The 27928-nt window shown below is 54.4% G+C and overlaps 1 protein-coding gene and 1 long non-coding RNA gene across 2 annotated transcripts in view; one reads left to right on the top strand and one right to left on the bottom strand.

Annotated features, from left to right (window-relative positions):
* Positions 1 to 342: 342 nt before the first annotated feature.
* The window catches only part of LOC309613987, a 293017-nt gene continuing 265431 nt past the window's right edge, over positions 343 to 27928 (bottom strand). The window contains exon 2 of the long non-coding RNA XR_014235965.1: positions 343 to 1079. This is a non-coding gene — a long non-coding RNA (uncharacterized lncRNA). The remainder of the gene's footprint in view (positions 1080 to 27928) is intronic.
* IL9R (interleukin 9 receptor) lies at positions 1072 to 26252 on the top strand. The gene is made up of 9 exons (XM_082361578.1): positions 1072 to 2040; positions 6177 to 6313; positions 6635 to 6740; positions 6821 to 6999; positions 7471 to 7616; positions 7947 to 8148; positions 8630 to 8735; positions 10095 to 10179; positions 12886 to 26252. Exons 2-9 carry the CDS (start codon positions 6226 to 6228, stop codon positions 13384 to 13386), a joined length of 1413 nt encoding a protein of 470 aa, XP_082217704.1. The 5' UTR covers positions 1072 to 2040; positions 6177 to 6225; the 3' UTR covers positions 13387 to 26252.

Below are 27928 nucleotides of genomic sequence, written 5' to 3'. Positions count from 1 at the left end.
AAAGTGGCACTGGTCTTCTTCCCGCATCTAAGTGTCAATGATAACCCACCTTTGTAGCCTTGGTGGTCTCTCCTTGTGGGGTTGTGGTGTGGGTGGTGTGTGGTCTGCTGGTCTCAAGGTAGTAAGTTCTAGCCTGACAGAGAGAAGGAAGCTCTTTTGATAAGGATACTAGGGAAGGGATGGCGCCAGTGAGTATAAAAGTACATGCTTATAATAGGTAAGATAGGGGCCAAGCTAATTGAAATTTAAATATTAGAAAGAAGTATGATTATGTCCCTGGTCATTCTTAAGGTGTTTCACGGGCTTGAGCCTTTTTTTTTTTTTTTTTAAATTAATTATTTATTTATTTATTTAATTTTGTTTATGGCTGTGTTGGGTCTTCGTTTCTACGCGAGGGCCTTCTCCAGTTGCGGCAAGTGGGGGCCACTCTTCATCACAGCGCACGGGCCTCTCACTACGGCAGCCTCTCTTGTTGCGGAGCACAGGCTCCAGACGCGCAGGCTCAGTAGTTGTGGCTCACGGGCCCAGTTGCTCTGCGGCATGTGGGATCTTCCCGGACCGGGGCTCGAACCCGTGTGCCCTGCATTGGCAGGCAGACTCTCAACCACTGCGCCACCAGGGAAGACGGGCTTGAGCCTTTGATTCCATCTCTCCATGGGTCCTGGTTTCTCAGACTCCAGAGAAACTGGAAACCAGCTCTGGGGTCTCTAGACCTTGCCTCAGATGTTTTGATGCACAGAATACAGACATGCACACTCACACCTCAACGTAGGCACAGGGACGCACTGAAGTGTGACCTTATTTGGTACCCCAAAGAACACATAGCCAATAAGTATATGAAAAGATGCTTATCTTCACTGATAATCAAGGAAGTGCAAATTAAGACAACGTTGAAATGTCTTTGCCTATCAGATTGACAAAGATTTAAAAGACTGATAATGTATACAGTTGGTGAGGGCTACAGGCATTCTTACACATCTGGTGGGAGTAGAAGTTGGTGCATTTTTGGGGGGCCACTTGGCAATATCTATCAGTATTTTACAACAGTCAACCTTAGACACAACAGTTCCACACCTAACCTTTTTTTTAAAAATAAATTTATTTATTTATTTTTGGCTGCATTTGGTCTTCGTTGCAGCACGCCGGCTTTCTCTAGTTGCGGTGAGTGGGGGCTACTCCTCGTTACGGTGCACAGGCTTCTCATTGCAATGGCTTCTCTTGTTGCGGAGCATGGGCTCTAGGCGCCCAGGCTCAGTAGTTGTGGCTCGTGGGCTCTAGAGCGCAGGCTCAGTAGTTGTGGCGCATGGGCTTAGTTGCTCTGTGGCATGTGGGATCCTCCCAGACCACAGCTCGAACCCGTGTCCCCTGCATTGGCAGGCGGATTCTTAACCAGTGCACCACCAGGGAAGCTCCTACCTTCATATAAAATAGCATGTAGCATATATACTCCTGAAACTAATATGATAACGTCAGTTATATATATGACAATTAAATTGAAATAGCGTATGTAGGCAACAATCCAAATGTCCATCGACAGGATTATTAAACCATGGCCTGTACCACCAGTAAAGGCGTGAGGTAGGTTTTTACGTACTTCCCTAGAAAGATTTTGAAAAGAGCCAGAGCAGCGAGGAGGCCGCAAAGCTCAGAGTGAGGAACGAGGCCATTAAATGTGCATTTGTTGGAGCTTCGACGTGGTCTGGAGGGACTTGTGCCTAACTTCTTACAGGGGCTTTCTCTCTGAGGTCAAAGGGGACTCCCATTTTTTTATTTCCTTCCTGAACTGAGACTGCAGTACTTCTATGTTTAACACCCCCGCCACCCACCCCAACGCTCCCGGATCGCCTGAGCGGCGCCTCCCAGGAAGCCTAGGAAAGGAGACCTGCTCTGTGCCTGGTCAGGGTTCTCACCTCCCGGCGCTAATTTAATACATCTCACTGGTGTTTCCTGAGAGGAACGCGGCGGACACTCATCCGCCAATCAATGGACAGGTCACCGAAGTCCACATTCAGCAACTTTTCTGTTCCTGAGGACTGAGAGGTAGGATTTATGACTGGGGTGATGGTCGCCTGTCACCCCCACTTGGGACAGCTGCTCGGCTCTGCGCTCGTGGTTTCAGATGTGGGCGGCCTATGTCAGCCTGCCGTGAGAGGCTCACGTCACCGGGCCGTGCAGTTATCTCCTGAATCAGGCTGAGGGACTTGCTGCAAACGCAGGGGTGGTAGGGTGACAAGTCACCTCCAGGGCTGCAGGGTTGGGGGCCAGTCAGACTTGCCATGGGACCTAGCAGATGCGTCTGGGAAGGTGAGTCTGTAATCTGGGCTTCTCAACCACTCAGGTCAGCGTGAACTTGGCGGGACAGAGAGACTGGTGGCCCGCCATCGCGGGCCCCAGGAAGAGCCTGGGGACCACACTTGGACGGGAAGGGCAGAGGGCGTTTGGGCGGCCACCCTCATTTTACCGCCTTTGGTGTCCTGGCCTCGGGCATCTCCCAGAGACAGCGGGATTGCAGTGCTGATGACAGGATGCTGGGCTGCGATTTCCAGGCCTGTAGGGGTCACGGGTGCCTCTGGGCAGAAAGAAGGGCGCTGAGCTTGTCAGGCAGTTTGTAGTTCCTGACCTTTGTGGGGACGAGTGAGCGGGCGTTCTGGGGCCAGGTGGTCTCAGCCGTGACGACCACAAGTGGAGCTGAGGTCCAGTCCTGAGGTTGGTAAGGCCCCTTCTCTCCCCAACACCTTTGGGGAGCTTTAGGGCAGAAGAGGAGCTGGGAGTCTGTGGACCCCCCTTGGAGCTGTGGACGGGGCAGTGGGTGAGGGTGGGATTCCAGGAGGGTTACTCAGCTAAGCAGAGGGAGGGGAATAGAGGGTTCTGCTCGAATAATGTTTCAGAGCCCCCCAAGGGACCCAAGGCATTAACACTGCCTACCCCAGGCAAGGGCGGGCCTGTGGGGAGGTTCAGGATGTGTTTCTTCAACAGTGAGGGGCTGGGTGCAGGGGACGCAGCATAGATCAGACAGGTTCTTGCCCTGGAGGAGCCAGATGCAGGGGCGGTGCCGGCTGAGCCTCGCTGCCAGGGCTGCAGAGGCAGCACGGGAAGAGCAGGGGCATTGCTTCCCCCCATTTAGCCCCAGGCCTGTGTCAGTGTCCTTCCAGCCCGTGCCCATAGCCACTGCCCGCCCCGCCCCCGCCCCTGTCCTAAGCAGGCTGGGCCTGGCTCAGGGGTGTCTGCTCTGGCTGGGGAGACAGCCTGGGGGGACTCAGGGGGCTTCATGAAGGTTCATCATGCAGAAGGCAGCCGGGCAGAGGGGACAGTGAGGGCTCGTCCTGAGGTCCCTCAGGTCCTCTCTGCTCCTCCGACTTCCATCCTCGGACCTCCTCCTCCCTCTGCCCTGGGCCCCACCCTCTGTGCCCCTGTCCACCCGAGGCCGCCCCTGGCTCAAGCCTGGCCTTTCCACGTCTCCCGGACCTCCACCCCACTGAGGCGGGCGCCCGTCCAGCTCAGCCCTCTAGGAAGGCAGGCGGCAAGTGCGCCATGGAACCTCCTCCCTCTTCTGCCCTCTGCGCCTTCTCCGCGCTCTCCCCAGCTGGCCTTGACCTCTTCTGCTCCCTGCCCTTCCCCAGCAGGGTCGGGACCAGCACCACCATGGGAAGCAGAGTCCTCCAGCACTTCCGCCCCACAGCGTCAGGTCCCACGGTGCTGGGGTCGCCCACCTGCGCATGTGGGGCCCAGAGCGGGAGCCGCCTGCTCCCATTTGCAGCCTCATTTCCTGGCTAGTCCCCGTCTCCCCCAGGTTCCAGCTGCTCCTGGGGAGCCAGGACCTGGATTTCCTCCTCCTGCCCCAGCAGAGAGGACAGTGGTGGATAAGTGTGCATTTAAGCAGCAGCCTCCATCCCACCCCCCTCTGTGTCTGCCAGCTTCTGGGGTGGGCAGGGAGAGTAACAGGGTACCCCTCGCTCCCCATTAAAAATACAGACTCTGTGTGAAAGGTGACAGAAAGTGGGTGCAGTAATTGCCATGAAGCCAGTCCGGAGGGCGTGCTGCGATGCACCAGCCCCATGACAGAGGCCTGCTCTGGCCCGGCAGTTCGCCTGGCAGCAGGTGAGCGCTCGGGAGCGGAGGGGCTGAGTCCTTCTGGAGACCTGGCCCTGGGCTGGCAGCGTCTGTGGGCCCCGAGGCAGGGGTCCAGTGCACGGCAGCCCATGACTTCATGTTGGGCCGGGAGACCAGGGCAGGCAAGCTGTGGGGACCAGTGGTCATTTGGGCCAGAACTTGACCCAGAGGCCAGGGAGGAGACGGGGTCCTGAGAAGGGGCCAGAGTGGTTGTGTGCTGAAGGTCCTGATGGAAAGGGACGGTGCTGGGTGGACATGTCAGCCAGGATCCCAGCAGGACGGGAGGTGTAGTGGGCAGCTCTGCCCGAGGGCCCAGACTCTGGGTCCCATCCTCCTGCCGTCACAGCCGTCCCGTGACCTGGTCTTGTCTGAGCTGTGATTAGGCCTCCCTGGGGCCATCCCAGTGCCTCTGCCAGGACCAGGGAGTAGTCAGGTGGGGTTTCTGCCCCACCTGGCCCAGCGTCTGTTGCCAAGGATGGGGGCAGCCCTGCCTCAGTGTTGAGGCTCCCTGAGGAGAGAGACTGATGCCCCGGGGAGGGGGAAGCTCACAGGCTTGTGTGGGAGCTGGTGGGGCAAGTGCCCAGGCCAGGTGACCAGTGCCCCCGATCCTGCAAGTCTGGTGTCTCTGGGCCTCAGCCTCCTCGTCCATAGGAGGGTGATGGCCCTGCCCGGCTCACTATGTTTGGACAGAATCGTGCAGATGAAAAGCAGGGACCCTCCCCCTAGATGGCCGAGTTGCCGTGTGCCCTGCCCACCTCTCCCCAGGGTGGGCCTGGCCTGCTACTTCGCACGAGTGTCCCGTGTGGGTCCTGTCCTCCCCACTCCTGCCCCTGGGGCCAGCTGAGCTTGGAGCGCCCCAGTCCACGCTCCTGAGTCAGCCTGTGGCCTTGCCGGCCCAAGTCTCACAAATGCAGGTGTCCCTCCACCGCTGGGGCAGTGGCCATCCCCACTGTGGCCTGGGCCAGCTCTCAGCCGGGCAGCGGTGGCTGTGCCTGAGCCCCCCCCATCCTGGTGCTCCCTCTCATCCCGTCCTCACGCGCCCTGAGAGCCAGCTGCTGCCAGGCTGCCTGTCTCCATCCAGTGGCCGCTGCAGCCTCTCCTGCCGTGGCTGGTTGTAGCAGGTGATGCTTCAGTCTAGGGAAGGGTGGGGTCTTCCTGACTGTTGGCCTTGACAGGGGTCCATCCTGTGGGTCCACGGAGAGGCTGCGGGGGGTGGGGTGGGAGGATGTCTGCTACCGGGTGAGTGTGTGCGGGCTCCTGGAGTGCCTCCGTGCTGCGGTCTGTGCATGTCTGCTGTTTTTCTGCTTCCTTATCACTCATCAGGCTTGCATAACCAGGCTGGTCCTGCTTCCTGCAGAGGAGCTATCAGTGTACCATCTGGAGCTGCAAATGGGGTGACAGGGTGTTAGCAGCCTGTTCAGCCCCAGGCGCTTCCCAGCACCCAGCGCCTGTCTCCAGTGATCCTGGGGCTGACACCCCTGCATTGAGAGCCCTGCTCCCGGGGACGCTCTCCTCTGCAGGGCACCTGGGGACAGGCGTGTGACAGACAGCGTGTGGGAGGTGTTGGCTGTCGCGTGGACACCCCGCTGCCATCCTCCTCCACTTTCCTGGGGCAGAGCACCAGGATGGGAGCAGCTAGCTGTGTGACCCTGGGGTCAGCTCCCTTGTCAGTGATCAGGGACCGTCCCCCACCTCATGTGGCTCTGGTGGGAATTCGCATGGGTGATGCGCCTCACACAGTTGGCCCAGGTGTGAGACCAGGGGGCCCAGCAGAGCTTCCCTGTGGTCGTTGTCCGTGACCCCATTCCCCCAACCGTGCCTCCCCTGCGGGAGGGGACCTGGGCCCAGGGATGGGGGGCCGGGCCCAGAGAGGCGCCCGCTGGGCAGACCTGGACACGTGGCTGGGTCAGAGTCCAGTGACCCCGGGAGGCCTGAGCTGGAGGTTCTTGCCGGTGCTGCTTGGACAGCGGTGCTCAGCCTCCTTCGCGGGACAGGGTGAGGGTGTAGGTGGTGGCCCACTCGGAGTGCCCCTCACGGGAGCACCCACTGGGGCACTCCGCCCACAGCCCCTCAGCCCAGCCCCTTCCAGGTTGGACCTTGCAGAGCGAGGTCCTGATGCGAGAGGTGGGCACCTGGCTCCTGACCTGCACCTGCATCTGCGCCTGGGTCGGCTTAGGCGTCTCTGTCCCAGGGGATGGAGGAGGTGAGGGCTGGCACTGTGTGTGTGGGGGGCTGTGGGGGCAGAGCTGGGGGCAGGGTTGCCCCCATCAGGCTCCACGGGGAAGGGTTGGGTTTGGGCTGTGCGGGCACCCGTCTTCCTGAGATCAGCCAGGGCTTCAGCCCCACCCAGGTTGCACGCTCAGAGCCCATCCCCTCGGGGTCTCCCAGCCCTGCCCGCGGTAACTTCTCCTGGGCTCCTTCTCTGGGGCCTGCCCTGTCGGAGGGGTCAGCTGCCACGCCCTCCCCCTCCCCCAGCCCTGCCCTGAAGCAGCCACTGTGGGCTTGCAAGGGTCACTGTTCCCAGGGCCTGGGACTTTCACGTGCCACAACAACAACATCCTCAGGATTGACTGCCACTGGTCTGCCCCGGAGCTGGACCAGGGGGCTGGCCCCTGGCTGCTCTTCACCAGGTGAGGCCGGAGGGCAGGGGTGAGGGTAGGGAGCCGGGCTGGTGCAGTGGCCCTTTAGTGCCGACACGTGCCCTTTCCAGCAACCACGCTCCAGGCAGCAAGCACAGGTGTGTCTTCCTGGCCAGCATGTGCACCGTGGAGCTGCCACCCGAGGAGGTGCTCGTGCCTTCTGACAACTTCACCATCACCTTCCACCGTCACGTCTCTGGGAAGGAGCAGGTCAGCCTGGTGGATCCACAGTACCTGCCCCGGAGACATGGTGAGGCCTGGGTCGGTGCGTTGGCCGGGAGCATCCTGGCTACATCACCCCCACGGCCCAGTCAGTGTTCCTGGTCCCTGCTGACGGATCCAGGGCTAAGAGCAGGCGGGGTCCCCGGGGAGGGGTAGGGTTTTGGAGGAGAATGAAGGTGCAGGGCTTTGAGCTGGGGCAGGAGCCGCAGTTTGAGTCACTTGCGATCTACTTCAGTCACAGCAGGAAGGACTTCAGTAAGACACTAGGAAGAACTTCCAGCAGCAGGTTAGATTTGAAACTCACCTTGTCTGGCTTCAGAGGCTGGAGGAAGTCATTGCTGTCTTGTCCCACCTGGGGCTTCTCTGGACCAGTTTTCCAGTGAGGCCTCTGCTCTGAGGAGGCCTTGGCCATGTGCCCCATGCTTCCTGGGAATCTTTCCGATCCCCAGTCCTGGGCGTGCTGGCCCCCACACCGTTACGTGGCTTCATTCTGTTTCAGTGAAGCTGGACCCTCCCTCTGACTTGCTGAGCAACATCAGCTCTGAGCACTGTGTCCTGACCTGGAGCATCAGTCCTGCCTTGGAGCCGCTGGCCTCACTCCTCAGCTATGAGCTGGCCTTCAAGAGGCAGGAGGAGACCTGGGAGGTAAGGCTGGGTCTGCCTACCCTGGGGGCCTCTCTCTCCTGGGAGCAGCAGCCAGGGTCACTCCTCGTCCCATCTAGGGTGGTGTCACCTTGGAATTGTGGGGAGGGAAGTGACCAGAGACAAGGGTAAGTGAGTGCAGGTGTGGTGAGTGTGCCTGTGTGTACGTGTGAGCGTTCACAGGGTGTGCGTGTGTGGATGAGTGTGCATGCACGTGGATACATGTAAGTCTGTGGACACGTGTAAGTGTGCCCACGCTGTGTGTACGCGTCCTCGAGGACTGATGGGCCCAGTCTCACCCCCAGCACCTCCGAACTGTTCTCCACCCCACAGCGGGCTTGGCACAAGGATCACATCGTTGGGGTGACCTGGCTCAAACTTGAAGCCACTGAATTGGACCCTGGTTCCACCTATGAGGCCCGGCTGCGTGTCCAGATGGCCACACTGGAGGATGCGGTGGCGGAGGAGGAGCGCTACGAGGGCCCGTGGAGTGACTGGAGCCAGCCCGCCTGCTTCCACTCCCCCCAGAGACAAGGTGGGTGCTGCCGCCTTCAGGGGCCTGGGTGGGGCCTCCCCGCCCCCTCGCGTCCCACCCCTTCCCCCTCCTGGGACCCCCTCCCTCGTGGCCCAGTTGACTGCCTTCCCCTGGAGGTCTGAGATGTGTGAAGGGGAAACACCTGCCAAGTGCTGGGCCTCCCAGGGAGCTGCAGCTCCCAGTCTCCTTGGAGCGAGTGTGGCCCCAGCTGCACAGCAGGCTGTTGCTGCTGTCTCTGGAGCCCGGGCAGGGCCTCGTCTGCTTAGGGGGCTGGGCTGACCCTTGTGCACAGAGGTACTGGAAAGGATCTCGGACCCTGATGATCTTGTGGATGGGAAAGGCAAGGCCCAGGGGTGTGTGATTCACCCAGAGTGCTCTCGGAGGCGCAACATAAACCTTCCATTTTGGCCCGAGGCGCCCGTCCAGGTGCCTTTGCCAGGTGAGTTTGGAGGAACACAGCCCTGGGCCCTTCCCGCCATAGGTCGCCTGGTCCCAGCTTTGGGGCAGCCCGACAGCACCCTGGTCGCTGTGTCCATCTTTCTCCTGCTGACCAGCCTGACCTACCTGCTGTTCAAGCTGTCACCCAGGTCGGTAGCCAAGGAGTGTGTGTAGGAGTGTGTGCATGTACGTGAATGTGTTATTGTACGTGTGGGTGTGAGAATTTGTGTGTGCATGAGCGTGTGTGTGCGTTTGTGGGTGTGGGGTAGGCGGTGCATTGAGGGCCCAAACCCGCACCCCTCCCCCAATGCTCCTGGGTGGGGAGGGGTTTTCAGGCCTCTGCCCTGGACCAATGGGGATGTCCCCAGTTGGCCAGGTGCATGTGGGTGGCGGGCAGTGTGGCCCAAAAGAGCCCTGGAATGACCCAAAGTCCCTGGGGCCGAGTCACCTGAGGCCCTTGTCTCCTGCCTCTGGAGGTGCTTGGCGCTGGCTCATTTGCACAGTGGTTCTATGCAGGCAGTGTTGGGCATCTGGTTTCCACGGGGCCCTGTTCCCCGCCCTGATGGGTGCCACGGACAACCAGATGAACAAAAAAGCCCTCCTGAAACAAGCGATCACACATGTCAACTTACGAGATGAGGTGCAGGGGCCTCGTCCCGCAGGAGGGGGTCCCGCAGGAGACCGGCCAGGCGTGGATGGGTAGCAGAGAGGATGAGAGGAGGTTGGACAGAGGCAGCCAGGGTGAGGGAGGGACGGGGTGCTGGGCAGGGCCCGATGGGTGGCCAAGAAAGCCAGGAAAGGCTCAGGCTTGCCCTCGGGTCCCAGGAAAGCACCTGAAGCCTGGTCGCGTGGGATGGGATCCGGTTTATGTTTTGAGAATGGAGTTTTGGGGTACAAGTGAGGAGGAGGACCTGCGGGGTGGCCAGAGATGGGGTCCAGAGGGAGGCAATTGTGTGTGAGCTGGCGGGAGAAGCACAGCTGGAGCAAAGTGCAGGGAGTGACAGGGTCTCAGGACGGGAAAGTGAGGGGACGTGGGGTGGATGCGATGTGACTGGTGGCCCCTGATGCCACCCTGGGGTGGGGAATCGGGACAGGCCCCCAGGGAGACTGGCGAGGTTGATCTGGACTTGCTGGGTCGGAGTCTGGGGTGCCGTCCTCAGGGGAGGAGCAGTGGGTCTTGGGCAGGTAGATCCGGTGCTCGGGGAGAAGTCTGATGGGGTTCCCGGAAGTGCTGTCTCCCCCTCCGGCTGAAGACACAGCTGGTCACCCCCACCCCTGAACCCCCATCACCACTCACCTTAAAAGGACCCATGTCTTGGTATAAATCAGTCCTGTGGGGTCATTAGCGAGGGGGCCGCAGGTGCCAGGTGTCAGGCCTGGACCCAACGAGAGGAGAGGGTGACAGCAGCACCGACGGGGCAGGGCTGGTCCCTGCTGCTTGGAAGGAGCCGCGTTCCTGGCAGTGACCTCCTGGAGCTGGGCCTCTGACTGCTGTCTCCTGACCTCAGGATGAAGACAGCCTTGTACCAGGACGTGCCATCCCCAGGCCCGTTCTTCCAGTCACTGTACAGTGTGCACAACGGGGACTTCCAGGTTTGTGACCCGGTGGGCCCGGGCTGCCCAGATGTCTGGACTGCCCAGGGTGTGGGCTCTGGGTGAGGGTTGGGGGCCTCTGTCAGTGCTTTGAGCTTTTTTGGTATATATAGTGGTATATATAGTATATATGTAGTATATGTACACACTGTGGCTCAAAGGGGCCAAAGACAAATTAGCTTTATTCTCTATTGCCGAGTTCTTTTTCTTCTCATGTCTCTGATTCCATTGCTGATGGGAAAAAAATGTAAAGTTTCTCATGACGTTATCTCTGCCTCTTCTGGTTTGCAGCAGCCCTTGGAGGTAAATGGTCAGTTCAAGGTGCCAGCTCAGGGGGCTGTCTGCACCTGAAGGCATCTGTGTCTTGTGCTGCCCCTGGGGCCCTCCCTGGTCCCTGGGCTACTCTGGTGGCCGTCCTGGAGTGCCTGGCCCCTCCCGGCCCCCTGGGTAGCGATGAGTTGACCCTACACCCCCCCACACATCGTGGTGGGCTCTCACAGGCCATGACGCTGAGAACAGCCTGGAGACCCCGTCGGACCCTCCCTGCTGGCCTGGTAGTTCCTGCTCCACAGGCAGGAGGTGGGGGGGAGGAGCTCCAATGGGTGGTCTCTGGTCCCCACCCTCTCGGGCCCCTCACTTTGGGCAGAGGATGGAGGTGGTGCTGCCCAGGTTCTCCCCCACCGGCTCTGCGTGGCTGCCTTCCGCCTGGCCCTTTTCTCTCTTAACAGGGAGTCTAGTTTTCAAGCTTGTCATCCAAAAATATAATTTGAAGCTTAAAGCCGAGCACTTTGTCAGGGCTGCATGGGGGGTAAATGTTCTGATGCCCTGCACTCATCTTCTGGGCTGCAGGCACCCAGCCCATTCTCTGTAGAACCACAGCACCTGTCAGAGGTTAGTTAGACCCCTTGGGAGGTGGTCTGGAGCCACGGGCTGGCTCTCCAGGGGGCAGGACAATGATGGAAGGTGTGGTGTGTGGTGCACTCGATGGAGACTCCTGGTGCCTCCTAGGAAACAGCCTCCCTTTTTTTTTTTTTTTTTAAATTCTTTTCCATTATGGTTTATCATAAGATATTGAATATAGTTCCCTGTGCTATACAGTAGGACCTTGTTGTTTATCCATCCTATATACACTAGTTTGCATCTACTAACCCCAAACTCCCAGTTCGTCCCACCCCCACCCCCTTGGCAACCACAAGCCTGTTCTCTAAGTATGTGAGTCTGTTTCTGTTTTGTAGATAAGTTCACTTGTGTCATATTTTAGATTCCACGTGTAAGTGATATCATATGGTATTTGTCTTTGTCTTTCTGACTTACTTCACTTAGTATGATAATCTCTAGTTGCATCCATGTTGCTGCAAATGGCATTATTTCATTCTTTTTTATGGCTGAGTAGTATTCCATTGTATGTATGTACCACATCTTCTTTATCCATTCATCTGTTGATGGACATTTAGGTTGTTTCCATGTCTTGGCTATTGTGAATTGTGCTGCTATGAACATAGGGGTGAATGTATCTTTTTGCATTAGAATTTTGTCTGGATATATGCCCAGGAGTGGGATTGCTGGGTCATATGGTAGCTCTATTTTTACATTTTTTAAGAAACATCCATACTGTTTTCCATAGTGGCTGCACCAACTTACAGTCCCACCAACAGTGAAGGGTGGTTCCCTTTTCTCCACACCCTCTCCAGCATTTGTTATTTGTAGAGTTTTTAGTGATGGCCATTCTGACCAGTGTGAGATGGTAGCTCATTGTAGTTTTGATTTGCATTTCTCTAATAATTAGTGATGTTGATCTTTTCACGTGCTTCTTGGCCATTTGTATTTCTTCTTTGGAGAAATGCCTATTTAGGTCTTCTGCCCATTTTTTGATTGGGTTTCTTTTTGTTATTGAGTTGTATGAGCTGTTTGTATATTTTGGAAATTAAGCCCTCGTCAGTCACATCATTTGCAAATATTTTCTCCCATTCTATAGGTTGTCTTTTCGTTTTGTTTATGGTTTCCTTTGCTGTGCAAAAGCGTATAAGTTTGATTAGGTCCCATTTGTTTATTTTGTTTTTATTTCTGTTGCCTTGGGAGACCAACCTATGAAAACATTGGTATGATTTATGTCAGAGAATGTTTTGCCTGTGCTCTTTTCTAGGAGTTTTATGGTGTCCTGTCTTACGTTGAAGTCTTTAGGCCATTTTGAGTTTATTTTTGTGTATGGTGTGAGGGTGTGTTCTAACGTCATTGATTTACATGCAGGAACAGCTTCCTTTTGGAGGTAGGGGGCCTCCTGTGGCCCCACAGGGGGGTCCAGGTCTGCTGGCCTTGGCCCCAAGGTGCCAGGCCCAACAGCACCTCCTGTGCGTGCGCGCGTGCGAGCGTGTAGTGGGGTTGCGGTGAGGGTGCCCGGGCTCTGCAGCTGCTGGCAGTGTGTGAGGCAGCAGTGTCTTCAGCCCTGTCACCGTCTGTACCCTGGTTCAGGCCTCTGTGAGCACAGGCCCTGTGCTGGGAGCCGGGGGAAGGGGCCTGAAGGGAATGGGGGTTCTGTGTTGAGGCTGGGCTGGCCCATGGGGGGAAGATAGAATGTTCTGGGCACAGGTGCTCTTGGCCTCTGGGCGTGGATGTCTGGAGAGCTTCCTGGAGGAGGGGAGGCTGCTCCCACGGTGAGTCCTGAACACACTGCCTGAGGCCTTCCCTCCTCTCGGTGCTCTGTTCCAGACCTGGATAGGGGCCCACAGAGCTGGTCCACAGCCAAGCCCGGACTGCATGGGCCCCGCACGAGGAGCCTGGGAGACCCGTGTCCAGGAGGCCATCGCTTTGCTCACCTATGACCCGGTGGATGTGGGGCCATTAGCGGGCCTGGAGGAGGAGGGGAGCACTGGCACCGGCCTCCCAGCAGATGATGCGCTGCCCGCAGGATGTGTGGAGTGGGGGGGGCCGCCGCCTGCCTACCTGCCACAGGAGGCCTGGGCCCCCGCAGGCCTTGCCAGGCTGGCTCCCCCACAGTCCCAGGGCAGCAGCAGCGACTACTGTGCCCTGGGCTGCTCCAGGTGGGGCTGCCCCTCCACCTTCACAGGAAACGCGCAGAGCTCTGAGCCCGACCCTGCCTTGGCCTGTGGCCTTTTCTGTGACCAGCAGAGCCTGGATGCCCGGCCAGGAGGTAACTGTGCAGGTGTTGGTCACAGTCAGAGGCAGGACTCTGGTGGATGGGCCGCATGAGGCCCTCCTGCTCTCGGCAGACGGTGGGCTCCGTCCCCACGGTGCTGCAGCACGTCCATCCTGGGGAACATGGACCAAAGTCCCCGGAGCCAGCGCTTGACTGGCACTGGACCTGCGGAGGGCCACCCATGCAGCCGTCAGATGTCTGGTCCGGATGGAGGCAGGAGGCTCTCCCCTCCTCCCCTCCCTCTGCATCTGTTGGGAGGGGGCTCTGCCCTCAGCATCCTGCCATCCTGGCCTCCCGTCCACCACTTCCCTCCCCGCTTCCTGGCTTAACCCCAGGGCCCACAGCCAGTTCTGCCCTCTGTCCCTTCAAGGGCCAGCCCGGGCCCCGTGGACACTGGTGAGACACCGTGACCAGGCCTAGTGTCCTGTTTCTGTGCCTTCCTGAGGTCTCTCCCCTACTGAGATTAAAAGGGACACAGCAGCTGTTTCAAACTGCTGATGGCTGGGAGAGGGGCCCAGAGGACATAGGAAGGGTGGCGTCTGGCTACTCCTGGGCTTTCTGGGCTCCAGGAATAGCAGGGGGAGGCTCAGTGACCAGCTCCAGGGAGGCCGCCTCCCCGCCCCTCCTTGTCCTCGTCCTCCCATGGCCCCCTGGGGCTGAGAGCTGTGGCCAGAGCCCCCAAGGGTCAGGGCCAGAGTGACCACCCAGCAGTGGTCTTGGTCTCTGAAGGGCCCTGCCTCTACCCCCACCCCCGTGGTCTGGAGAGAGGAGGACAGAGCAGAGGGCGCCTATGTCCGTCCCTTAGGGCTGCCGTAACGAAGTCCCACAAACTAGGTGGCTTAGAACAACAGAGATTTATTGTCTCACAGTTCTGGAGGCTGGAAGTCTGACATCTAGGTGTTGGCAGGGCCGTGAGGGCACCAGGGAGGATCTGATTCAGGGTTCCCTGCACCTCTGGTAGTTTCTGGCTTGGGACAGCGCAGCTCCAGTCCTCACAAGGTGTTTTCCCTCTGTGTGTTCCTGTCCAAAGCCCCTCTTTTTATACCAACGTAATCATAGTGGATTAGGGCCAACCTGAATGACTGACTTTATTTTGGCTGGATTATCTGCAAAGACCCTATTTCCATATACGGTCATGTTCATATGTACTGGGGGTTAGGACTTAAACATATGAATTTCTGGGCAGTGCCCATGCCAGCCATGCCCACCTCCCTGCTGGCCTGAGCCACCGTGGTCCCTCCCGGGGCAGCCCTGTCACTCTTACTGGGGGCCTCGAACAGGAGACCCTATCCCGCCGCCGGGCTGCGGGACTTGGGTCTGGTGCTGGGATCCTCCGCCCAGTGAGGGCTGGGCCAAGACGGTCCTGGGGTTGGAGGTGCTGAAGTACTGAATGTGGGATAGATGGAGGTCTGTCCCCCTGGGTGCTGAGCCAGAGGGGGCACCTCTCAGGGGGCTCCAGGGTCCCCTGCAGCCTGAGCAGAGAGGAGCACATGCAGCCCCAGGCCCCAAAAGGCAAAGGTCCCTCTGGCTCAGACAGGCCTCCCCCTCCCCTCTGTGTGCCTGTGGAGCCCTGAGGTTTTGCGGGGGCCGCAGCGGAACCGGATCCTGGTCAGCAGGGACGAAGAGGACCCCGCATGTATCTTTAGTATCCAGAGAGCGGAGGGGTGTAGACGGAAATGAGGCGCAGGCACCATCCACTCTAACCAAGGGTAAAAATACCAGCGTGACTCCACTTCCTGGAGCCAACCCTGGGGATCCCCCAGCTGCTGTGTATATGACAGCAGCTGCATGGCTCCTGTGGCTTCACGTGGACTCGGGCCCCCATGGGTTCCCACACCTGGGGACAGTGTTCGTTTGACTAACACACTCGGTCCTGGTGGCGCCTGAGTGAGGAGCCACTCAGAGGCCGGTGGTTGTAGGTGAGCCGCGCCCGCCCCTCGGGACACAGGCCTGGCAGTACCTGAGCCAGATGCCTGCATGTCGTGGGGCTCAGAAAACGCTGATTTCCACTTATTCCGACGAGATGACCCTTGGAAACCGCACGCTGAGATCACAACGTTCGAAAGACCCCGTGAGCCCTGGTGAGGGGTCGCTGATCCCCAGGCGTCTAGGAAGGAGTCAGAGAAGGTGGCCTGGGACTCGATGAGGAAGCTGCTGGCGGAGGAGCTGAGTGCACGGTGTGGCTGGAGCACAAAGGTCCAAAATGTGGCTGGACCGGGGAAGACCTCGGAGGCCCGGCCAGGGCAGGGTGAGGGGAGCAAACTCACCCTGCTCAGGGGAGGCTGCAGGACGCTTTCTCTTTCTTTGGCTTTTGATGAGGTGAAGTTTACATAGTACGAAAGTAACCATTTTAAAGTGTACAATTCAGTGACATTTAGTACGTCTGTAATATTTGCAACTATCACCTCTATCTAGTTCCAAAACATTTTTACCCTCCAAAGGGAAATCCCCTGCCCCTTAAGCGGTCACTCTCCTCCCCACGCCCCCTCTGACCTCTCGCCACTACGAGTCCACTTTCTGTCTCTATGGATTTACCTACTGTGGATATTTCATATAAATGGAGTCATATAATGCATGGCCTTTCGTGTTCATTTTTTCTCCTAGCGTAGTGTTTTTTTTTAAAAAATATATTTATTTTATTTATTTATTATTTTTGGCTGTGTTGGATCTTCGTTGCTGCACGTGAGCTTTCTCTAGGTGCGGCGAGCGGGGGCTACTCTTTGTTGCTGTGCGCTATTGTAATTTTTTTTTTCATTTCGAATTCTAGTTTGTCCCCTACATCATTGCTGATTGCCTTAGTCCATCTGGGCTGCTATCACAAACTACCACAGACGGGGTGCCTTATGAGCAATAGCAATTTACGTCTCCCAGTTCTGGAGGCTGAAAGTCTGAGATCAGGGTGCCAGCCTGGTAGGGTGAGGGCTCGCTTTCTGGTGGCAGACTTCTCCTTGTATCTCACATGGAGGAAAGGGGCTAGGGTCTCGTTTACAAGGGCACTAATCCCATTCCTGAGTATTCCACCCTCATGACCTAATCACCTCCCAAAGGCTGCCCCTCCTACCACCATCACATGGGTGTTAGGATTCCCACGTGTGGATTTTGGAGGGACACAAACATTCTGACCATAGCACTGTGATATAGAAAATCACTTGACTTTGGTTGACCTTCTACTTTGCTTTTCCTTACCTGTATATTTTCTGATCAAGGCACAGGACTGGTGGGCTCTACTTCAGTTGGAATTTCTAAATTATGGCATTGAATAATCAGAACACTGAATTTCAGAGATTCACCAGGACTGTCGGAGGGGATGAACTGGCCACTGCTAAACTGTGAGTGGGGCGTGTTGGGCGCTGCATCCTGGAGGACACAGCTGGGATCGTGTTGGCAGCTCTGAGTTCGCAGGGGGGAGGTGTGGCATCCTCCCAGAGATGTTAGTCTTCTACGCTTGTCTCCTGGACTCTGCCACATGATGTATCTCTATTTCTCCTGGAGTATTTCAGCAGGACTTATTTTATAAAAGCATCCCTGCATGAAGGCTTTGGGCGCTCTTACTCATGGCACCCTGTGGTTCTTAAAGATTCAGGGTGTTTACGAGGAGAAGTCCCTGCAGAGAAAGAGGAGAAACTCTTGGGCCGTGGGGATGGCAGTCCTGCGTCCACCTGAGGGCCAGATGCCCCTGTGTTCTTGCCCTCAAGAGTGTTGTAATGGTCCTTTTTTGTTACAGTGTTAACACAGTTGAAAAAATAAATTGACACACTGAAAAGTAGGTGTATTAAAACTCGCAGCATTATTTAAGTTTAAATTTAATATTTAGACCCAAACCAGAATTTATTAAAAATGTACTTTTCTGGGGACATCCCTGGTGGTCCAGCAGTTAAGACTCCACATTCCCAATGCAGAGGGCCCAGGTTCAATCCCTGGTCAGGGAACTAGATCCCACGTGCATGCCACAACTAAGAGTTCACATGCCACAACTAAGGAGCCCTGGAGCCACAACTAAGGAGCCTGCCTGCCACAACTAATACCCAGCGCAACCAAATAAATAAATAAATCTTAAAAAAAAAAAGAGCCTGCCTGCTGCAACTAAATGATCCCACATGCTGCAACTAAGAGCCTGCATGCCACAACTAAAGATCCTGCATGCCACAACTAAATATCCTGCATGCCGCAACTAAAGGTCCTGTGTGCTGAAACTAAGACCCGGCACAGCCAAATAAGTAAATAAATATTTTTTTTAGTTTAAATTTACTTTTCTGGCTTTAATGGAAGTAATCTCATCAAGAAATTTTTTTCTGAGCAAGTCAAAATTTAATTGGCATCAAAGTTTTAATGGTACATAAAATAATGTCTGTTTTGTTAAACGTTGACATCCTATATTCGATGAAATATGTAAGTACATCAAGCTTTGATATTAAAATCAGAATGTGTTAAAGGTCAATTAACATTCAGTTGTTAACTGTAAACCAATATTTTCCAATGGGAGCTTTTATATTTTCCTTAGTTTACTGTCCATTTTGTCAATGTGTATTTTTACTAGGAAATCACCCATTTCCTCTGGGTTTAGAGTTTTGAAACCAAGCAGGACCCTGCAGGGCCTTCCCTGGGACAGAAACACCACCCCCCTTCTGTGTCCATGGCCTCTTGTTTGAAGGACTTCAAACAAGTTGGCTTTGCTGTGCACAGGTGAGTGGACCTGAGTTTGGTTTGGTAACATGCCCACCACCTCATCATGAACTTCTAGAAATAAATTGGCAACTCGCGTTGTGTATCTTCTGCTGCATCTAGAGAGGCGATTGTATCCATGATTTCTTGTTGAAGAAAAGCTTTAGCCTCCTAGGCCTTCCCCAAGTTCCAAAGAACAGATATAATCAGAGAAGGGAAAAAATTCAGAGACAAAGGAAAACAGTCAGACAAGACAAAATAATAATAGTTTAGCCATTAAACAAAGTCAAGGACCTTTAATTCCTCCTCAAGGGCTATAGATAATATTCTGAGCCATATACTTTGAGCTGTTTTGCAGATACTGAAACCCCCACCAGGTGAAGAAGTTAACTTCATGCTGACCACAAACACATAGAGCCCAGACCTGTTAGAACCAGAAGGTTGATGATGCTGACTCCCAATTACCTCACCACCAACCAGTCAGAAGAATGTCCATGAGCTGATCACGTACCCCGCAACCCTCTCCCTCAACCTGTCTTTTTTAAAAAATTTATTTATTTATTTATTTATGGCTGTGTTGGGTCTTCGTTTCTGTGCGAGGGCTTTCTCTAGTTGTGGCGAGCGGGGGCCACTCTTCATCGCGGTGCGCGGGCCTCTCACTGTTGCGGCCTCTCTTGTTGCGGAGCACAGACTCCAGACGCGCAGGCTCAGTAGTTGTGGCTCACGGGCCTAGTTGCCCCACGGCATGTGGGTTCTTCCCAGATCAGGGCTCGAACCCGTGTCCCCTGCATTGGCAGGCAGATTCTCAACCACTGCGCCACCAGGGAAGCCCCCCCTCAACCTGTCTTTAAAAACTTTTCCCTGAAAGCCTTCGGGGAGTTTGGGCCTTTTGAGCATGAGCTGCCCGTCCTCCTTGATGGCCCTGAAATAAATGCTGCACTTTCCTTCACCACCACCCGGTGTCAGTAGGTTGGCTTTGCTGTGCGCAGGTGAGTGGACCTGAGTTTGGTTTGGTAACATGCCCACCACCTCATCATGAACTTCTAGAAATAAATTGGCAACTCGCCTTGTGTATCTTCTGCTGCATCTAGAGAGGCGATTGTATCTATGATTTAGCATGTGAATAAATATGCACACCTAGGACATTATATCCAGTTTTCACCTGAAAATTGATATCTAGTGAATGCTAGCTTTTCAATAAATGGCTGCATTGCACATAAATCAATGAATCTGTATGATAAAGAATGTGACTGGTTTTGTATGTGTTTTTATCAAGGCACTCTTTTGCAATCCCTTTTAAAATAAATGTGTTAAATTCTATAATTAATCAACTTAGACCTTGTTAGCGGGCTGGCATTTTCAGTCAATAAAGGGCAGTGAGATGCGTCAGATCCCTTAATCGGCCTCCACGTAGGAGCAGCTCCACTAATTCAACGGTTCTTTATGGAGCACCTGCTGTGTAGCAGCGTCTATGTTTGGCTCTGGCCCTGGTTAGCTCCTGTTTAATAGATGCTTAGATCTGTGGGTGGAGGACAAAGGCCAAACGGTCTTGGGGACATTAAGCCCATGAGTTAGTTCTTTTGTCTCCTACACCATCTTCCTGTGTTCATTGCTCTCAGGAAGTACGTCTAGGTTTGGGGGAGATAGGTTTGGAAACCTGGCCTCTACTTGAGGTCACTGCTGCCTGACGTCAGAACCCCTGGTCCATCCCCAGACTTGGTCCACAGTTGTCATGTCACTTGTCTTGCGTGTGCAGAACCAGGCACCTATTCACATCTATGCTATAGTCTTTGTGTTCTTCTCATTTCAGTAAACACTGTTACGTGAACATCTTCTCTTGGTCTGCAAAGGTTCCAGAGCGTTCCTTTGTTTACTTAGTGCCATGTTGCTGGATATTCCACTTTTTAAGCTATAATAAATCATGTTAACCTTCCAAAAAATACACTTGAGTAGTATTCGGGATTAAGATATCATCGTAGTAGATATCAAATTGCTTCACTTAAATTTTGCTTCTCTTTTCCAAAGGAAGTGTCCGTCGTGTGGGCTGCTCTCCTTCTGGAAGTGCACATGCCCAATCCAGGGAGGGAGGTGAGACGTCTTGCCTGCCCTTGGGGAGCGTGCAGTGTTGGAGGCATCGGCTCCCTCTCTGACTCAGACACAAGGCCCCGATGGCATCTGTCCCTAATGGTTGTCAGCCTCAGGAGATTGAGTGTCACCTGGTGTACAGGTGTGCAGCCTGCCTGAGGTCAGACGTTTTGTCTAATGAGAGTTAGGAAGAGCGGGCACTCGCCTACGTGCATGTGACCAGGTGACACCCACGTGCGGCTGACCCCGACATCCAGGAAGCCCTAAGGAGCCACACCACATCCTGACAGTCACAGTGAGGGCACCGCTTTGCTCACAGTGTGCTCACCAGGCACTTGTTCTCTGTGCTCTGTTATAAAACGTGCAGGGCTTTCCTGGTGGTGCAGTGGCTAAGAATCTGCCTGCCAATGGAGGGGACACGGGTTTGAGCCCTGTTCCGGGAAGATCCCACATGCCACGGAGCAACTAAGCCCATGCACCACAGCTACTGATCCTGCGAGCCACAATTACTGAGCCCACGTGCCACAACTACTGAAGCCCGCGTGCCTAGAGCCCGTGCTCTGCAGCAAGAGAAGCCCAAGCACTGCAAGGAAGAGCAGGCCCTGCTCGCCGCAGCTAGAGAAAGCCTGCGCGCAGCAACGAAGACCCAATGCAGCCAAAAATAAGTAAATAAAATAAATAAATTTTAAAAAAGAGATCAAATTCTAAAAATAAAAAAAAACAAGTGCAGCCGCAGGACAACTGGAGCACAGAGAATGGAAGGCAGGAGGCATTTGCTGTTGCAGGAGAGGCACGCTGGCAGCGGTGACCAGAGGAAGAGACTGGAAAACTGTGAGCAGCAGATCTGAGAGATCAAAAAGCCCAGCACACAGGGCAGGTGGTATCAGGGCTTCTTCCTTGGGTCCAAGAGCCGTTCTTTTGTTCAGTGAGGCGTGGCCTGATCTTGCAGACGTGCATGCCGTGGTCCCGGTGGGCAAGGGATTTCCCAGGCTCTGTAGCAGGTGCTTTGCAGTCATGACTCAAGCTGGTGTCTTTCTCACTGTCTGAGGAACAAGAGCATCAGTGGTCTCTGCAAGCTGCACCCCAGGCCTCCAGGTCTCAGGGGGCTGCAGTAAGGACGAGGCCTCCAATGCAGCGATGTCTGACCTCACGGGGCCCCCTCGTCGGCAACCTTTGTGCACTTTGGAAATGGGCCTGACATTAGCTAATTCAGCCTCATCAATGTCAATAAGATCAAATTAGGTTCTATCATATTACATTAGTTGACAGCAAATCAAATTAGGCATTTTTGAAAATCTGAGTTGACAGAGAAGGCTACCCCCACAAGTAAGTTTTCCAGAAAATAAGCCACGACTTACGGAGCAGCAACTCACAGCCCAGTGACCTGGCTTGTAGCTGAGGCCCTCCTATAAACTCCTCTCCGTGGCTCATGCCACATTTCCTGCTGCTGCCTGGTGGCGATCAACCCCAGGGCTGGCCTCCGTCCATGGCACGTACACGCCTCAGCACAACCAGATGGGACGCTGGCATGGAAGCTGGAATGGAGACTAACAATTCTCTGAGCCCAGATGTAACGTCCAAGGGGATCCAGCCAGCAGAGCAGAGCTACCTGGGCATATGGCTCTGACACAGACATCCATGGTGCTGAAATGACCCCCTGGCCTCTCCCTACCCCACCTCCTCCTGCCATAAACGGATGACTAGAAATTCCAGTTCTAGGTGAGTGAGGGGGTATTAGCCCTGGGAGGTGGAGAGCAGCAAACTGTCCCAGGTCCGATTTCTCCCCCTTCTGGCCCATCCCTGGCAGCATCAAGTCATCTTCGGCCCCAACCTCCTGCTTCAGGACCAGACGGAAGGAGACCACTTGAAAAAGCCAACCTCACAGAATCAGCATTTCTTTCCAAGACTCCAAGTCACATCTGAGAAGGGAAAGATCAACTACAAGCAAAGAGCAGCTCTCAGCCCAGTGCTTCACACCAGCCCTGGCTGGTGCTCCAGGGTCCAGGGTTCTGGGGGGAGGATTCATGGGGTCGGGGAGGAGAGCTGCTTCCAAAGGTCTGGGTGTCTCTTCATCATTTCCACCACTGGGTGTGATTTTCTTGGCTTATCCCCCTGCAGCCTGCAGATGCTCACCTCTTCAGGGTGACAACCTGTCCACCAGAACATGTGTGCTTTAGGGGCACTTCGGGGCTGCAGAGGGGGCAGGAGCACCCACAGGCCTGCGTTCCTTAGAGGAGATGCCCCCATGGTTAGGATGTCCGCTTGTCCCAGTGTGGAGGCTGAGGAGATGGTTGCTGGGGAGTGGGGGGGTGGTCAGTGTGACCAGGGGAAGGGATGGGGTCCAGCAGCTGGCACCCCCTGAGACCTTGACACTTGGAGGGGCCTCGAGATGACATCCCTGGTAAGGCCTGCACCCCCTCCTTCCAGCCCACTTTACCCTGCTCGGACCCACCTCTCAGAGGTCTTCATGGAAGAGTCCCCTTGTAGGTGGCCTTTGATGTGTCAGGTGACTGGAGTGTCACCTAGAGACACATGCTGGGTGAGGGGTCCCCCACCCCGACCCCCATCCCAAACCAGGAGATGCATGTGGGTCTTGGGACTGCTCTCCTCCAGGAGGGCATGAGGTCCTCTGTGTTTCAAAACCGCCCACATGTGAGGGAGGTGCTTGGTGAGGGCTGCTGTCCACCAGTTCCCTGCTTTTCCATCCCTGCCTCTCCCAACAGGGGCCCTTATAGGAAAAGCTCCTCAGATTCTTCTTTTTCAATTTCACTCTTCTCTCCCTCATTTCGGAAGGTTCTGAAGCACATTCTCTCATTCCTTTGTCAAACTGCTGTGTCAGAGTTTGAGATACCATCAGGAGACCCCTGAACCTGGCACTGCTGTGGCTTCATCAAAGGGGCTTGGGTGGAGCACAGAACCACTGCAGCCCCGCTGATGTCCCCACTGGGAATGAATCCCATCAGGGCACCAGGGCTCACAGACTTCAGGGGACCCCTGCCTTTGGGACTGGTCTTCCTCCTTCCTCTCACCTGCTTGTCAGAAGCCCAGGCATCCCCACCTTGGCTCCAGCCCCCTGGGACAGCTTTGGGGTAATTCAAGACCCTCACACTCCTTTATCTGCCTGGGGATGTGAATGTCTTTTTTTTTTTTTTTTAAGATTTTAAAATTATTCATTTATTTTGGCTGCATTGGGTCCTCATTGCTGCACGCGGGCTTTCTCTAGTTGCGGCGAGCAGGGGTCTACTCCTCGTTGCGGTGCACGGGCTTCTCATTGCGGTGGCTTCTCTTGTTGCGGAGCGCGGGCTCTAGGTGCGCGGGCTTCAGTAGTTGTGGCTCGCGGGCTCTAGAGCGCAGGCTCAGCAGCTGTGGCGCACGGGCTTAGTTGCTCCATGGCACGTGGGATCCTCCCAGACCAGGGATCGAACTTGCGTCCCCTGCATTGGCAGGTGGACTCCCATCCACTGCTCCACCAAGGAAGTCCCAAGAATGTCTTAAAAACTGCAACTGGCTGATTATGGAGGGCTGAGTGTGTGCTGCAGGTGTGGGTGGAAAGATGGGGTGTGAGGTTCCTATGTCTGCAGGGTCTTCCAAGCGTGAAGATCTGTGTGTTTCCCCCAGCCAGTCGACTCCCCACACCGTCCTCCCAGGAAGCCCAGATCCAGGATTATGAGGGCAAAGGTTTTCCCCTCGCTTATCTGTAACTTCCACTCCCTCTTGGGTTCAAGTCCCAATCTGAGTTGCATGGTGTCATATGTAGATTCATCCATGTCTTTGCATGGGTTGATGGTTCATTTCTTTCTATCGGTAAATAGTATTCTATTGCATGTGTATGGGAGAAAAAATAATTTTCCCTCTACCCTTCTAGGTTCTTGCTTGAGATCCCCTGACCCCCCACCAATAAAAGACAGATTAATAGGTGAAAAAAAAATAGAAGTTTGATAACATGTATACGTATTGTATACATGGGAGATACCCAGGAAAACTAACTCCCTGAAATGACCCAAGTTATTTCCTTAAATGCCATCTTCAGCTAAAAACAAAAGAAAGATGATGGGGTTGGGGGGGAGCCAGTAAGGGAGCTTATCAGGCAAAGGACAGTGAACAAGGGTATGATTCTTATGCAGATTTAAGTTCAGGCCTTCTCCACTGACAACAGTTTCATGTGATTTAGTCATCCTTCAATTCCCTGTGCGGAGAGGGAGAACCCTCTCAAATGGAGATTTGCATAAATGTAAATCTCCCTCCCAAAAGGGCAAATTCTACTCATTTTTCAGAGATTCTCCTGTGTCTGCTGTTTTTAAAAATAAATGAGGGAGCGTACTGCAATGAAGAGTAGCCCCCGTTCGCCACAACTAGAGAAAGCCAGCGCATAACAACGAAGACCCAACGCAGTCAAAAATAAATAAATAAAATAAATAAATAAATGAGGGACTTCCCTGGGTGGTCCAGTGGGTAAGAGTCCGAGCTCCCAATGCAGGGGGCTCAGGTTCGATCCCTGGTCGGGGAACTAGATCCCGCATGCCGCAACCAAGAGTCCACATGCAGCAACTAAGAAGCCCGCTGGCTGCAACTAAAGTCCGCATGCCACAACTTAAAAAAAAAAAAGATCCTGCATGCCTCAACAAAGATCCCGTGTGCCTCAACTAAGACTTGACACACCCAAATTAATTAATTAAATTAAAATTAATTAATTAAAAATAAATAAATTAATTAAAAATAAATGAGCTCAGGGACTTCCCTGGTGGTCCAGTGGTTCAGAATCCGCCTTCCAATGCAGGGGACGTGGGTTCGATCCCTGGTCAGGGAACTAAGATCCCACATGCCGCAGGGCAAGTAAGCCCACGTGCTCTGGAGCCTGGGCGCTGCAATGAAGATCCCGCGGGCCACAACTAAGACCTGAAGCAGGCAAATAAATAAATAAATATTAAAAAAAAATGAATGAGCTCAACAATAATCCTTATGCCAAAGAAACATATTTTGGGGTGGCACATTCTGCTCCCCTTGATATGTATGTGCCCCAATTTGCTTATGTATTCATCTACAGAAGGACATCCTGATATCTTTAAGTTTTTAGCCATTAGGAATGTGCTGTGCATAATTTTTAAAAATATTTATTTATTTATTTATTTATTTACCTGCGCCGGTTCTTAGTTGTGGCACGTGGGATCTTCATTGCCGCATGCGGGATCTTCGTTGCGGCGGCATGCGGGATCTAGTTCCCTGACCAGAGATAGAACCTGGGCCCCCTGCACTGGGAGCTCAGAGTCTTAACCGCTGGACCACCAGGGAAGTCCCAGGATCTCCTCCTTGAATGTCGTGCCCCTGTCCTGACTCTACTGAAGGATATATTTCAGAAGTCTGAGCTGTAAGAAAGAATGAATAACAAAAACAGAGGTAAATACAAACATTGATTGTATGTACAGTTATAATGTCTATGGAGTTAAGAAGGAAACAAACAAAAAAACAGCCAAAAATCCCTACACAGACCCAAAACAACCGTCCTGGGCTGTGCATAATTTTATGTTAGTTTTTGTTTGAACACAGTTTTTCAAAGCAGTTGTCTAAATACTGGAGGTGTGATTGTTGGATCCTAAAGTGAGATTTGTTTAGATTTGGAAGAAACTGCCAAATTGACCTCCAACGTGGCTGTACGTGCATCCCACCAGCAAGGAAGGAGCGCTCCTGTTGAGGCAGGAGATAGACGGGCCCCAGGCTGAGCAGTTGGAGTTTGTCCCATGTGGACAGATACTCCAAGATGAGGAGAAAGAGAAGAGCTGAGTCCTGCCCAGATAAGAGATAAAAGACCACATATTCCTCATTCTCGAGGTCAAGGAGATCTCTCCCACTACACATGCGCAGAAAGGCTCCTGGGGGTCAAATAGGGAGGGGCCGACACCCCACAGTAAGTGATACCAACCTACCCATAGGCCTCTTCTCTAGAATACATCTTGGCTAAGAGATGCACGCGCACACATGGGAGGACCCTGAGATAAACCAAATACGGACTCAGAACCAGGCAAAGCAAGATGATTGGCCAAAGGAAACCTGGAAGAAATGCCCCATAAAAGTGATTCAAACTACCACGAGGGCGCAAATCTCTCTCTGAGCCTGCCCGTGTGACTATCTACAGGTATCCTTTTTCCTCCTAATAAACACTTTACTTGCTTCACTACTTTCCGTCTCTATGTAGAAGTTCATTTCTACACAGCTGACGGGCCGGGGCCTTGTCACTGGCCACTGGTCCCTGGTGGTCTAGTGGCTGGGATTCAGCGCTCTCACTGCCACGGCCTGACTTCAATCTCTTGCAGGGAACCGAAACCCTGCTTCAAGCCGCTGCAGGCCGAGGCCACCCGCCATCACTGTCTAGTCCACTAGCTCGTATTTTTTAATTAAAATTTTATTATTATTATTATTTTTTTGGCTGTGCCGCAGGGCATGTAGGATCTTCGTTCCCCGACCAGGGATGAATCTCCGCCCCCTGCATTGGAAGTGCGGAGTCCTAACCATTGGGCCTCCAGTGAAGTCCCTCCTCTAGAATTGTTAGTTTTGCGATTTAAATTTGTGGACAATTTTGAGTGCCTTTCGGTGTCAGTTGTAAAAGCTTCTGTCTGCATTCATTTCATTCCATATGGTTTCCAATTAGTTGCTCCTTTAACTATGTTTTGAGAAGACACGGCAGGATATTCAGCTCGATTTCAATTTGAATTTCCAAAATTTAGTGGGAGCAGCCCAAGGGCCCGCAGGGAGTGCGGCCTGGCTGAAAGCGGAGCGCTGCGGGGCCTGCACTTCCTGGGCGTCCCGCAGGGGGCGCGCAACCCCCCCGGCTGACCCTACCGTGCGTGCGAGTTCCGCCCCCGGACTTCGGTTTGCGGCCGGCTGGCGGGAGCTCGGTTTCCTCGGCACCCGCCAGGGCTTCGGGACAACGCGGGGCCGTGTCCTCGCTGACAGGAGTCCAGTCTCCTCAGGACCTGCCCGGAGGTGCCGACGCGGGAGGAAACTGAGGAGAAAGTGGGGAGACTTCCTGAGCTTGCGCACACGCGTTCCCCGCGGGCTCGACTCTGCGCGCAGCTGAGAGCAGTTGGGTCTCCTCAGGCACTGCCGGGGCTTCGGCTGGGACGCCCGGGTCAGCGTCTCTGCTGACGGAGCTCAGTCTCCTTAGGACTCGCCGGGGTTTCAGCTTTAGGACAACACGGGGCTGCGTCCACGCTGACGGGAGCTGGGTTTCCTGACGACCCAGGCGACGCTGGGAGGAAAAGGTGAGGAGAAGTGGGGAGAAGTGGGGAGAAGCTTCCTGTGGGTGACTGACGGCTGTTTTCAGACGACCCAGAAGCGCTTGCTGTGGAAAACTGTGTTTTTAGTCAGTTTGGTGTGTGGTGTAGATGGTGTCCAGTTTTCCCAGCACCGTTTATGGTGGGGACTGTGCTTCCTCTTGGTGTGTCCTTGGCCCTCTGTCATAAATTAATGGACCCCCTCCATATGGGTTGAATTTTGGGCTCTCTGTCCTGTTCCTCTGGTCCGTGCGCCTGTTTTTGTGCCAATTCCGCACTGTGTTGGTGACTGTAGCTTCATACCGGTAGTGTGAAGTCGGGGAGGGAGGTGCCTCCAGCCTGTTCTCCTTTCTCAGTGTCGCCTTGGCTATTTGGCGTCCTTTGTGGTTCCACACAGATATTAGGAGGCTTTGCTCTATTTCTGTGAAAAAATACCATTGGAATTTTAGGAGGGCTTGCATTCACTGTGTACATTGCGTTGGGGGGAATAGACATTTTATTTTAATAAATTTATTTATTTATTTATTTATGGCTGCGTTGGGTCTTCGTTGCTGCGCACGGGCTTTCTCTAGTTGCGGCG

Source organism: Balaenoptera borealis, assembly GCF_965194805.1.
Source record: "Balaenoptera borealis genome assembly, chromosome: 16".
In the NCBI taxonomy this organism is placed as follows: domain Eukaryota; kingdom Metazoa; phylum Chordata; class Mammalia; order Artiodactyla; family Balaenopteridae; genus Balaenoptera; species Balaenoptera borealis.
Note: the sequence above shows the minus strand (reverse complement) of the source record. Positions and strands in the feature narration are given on the sequence as shown.

What these genes read in the sequence shown, in the direction of transcription:
- IL9R (XM_082361578.1), top strand. Translation starts at nt 6,226, where the DNA reads ATGCGAGAGGTGGGCACCTGGCTCCTGACCTGCACCTGCATCTGCGCC. An exon ending in GTACCTGCCCCGGAGACATG is followed by an intron (nt 7,000 to 7,470) that starts GTGAGGCCTGGG and finishes ATTCTGTTTCAG; the next exon opens with TGAAGCTGGACCCTCCCTCT. An exon ending in TGCACAACGGGGACTTCCAG is followed by an intron (nt 10,180 to 12,885) that starts GTTTGTGACCCG and finishes GCTCTGTTCCAG; the next exon opens with ACCTGGATAGGGGCCCACAG.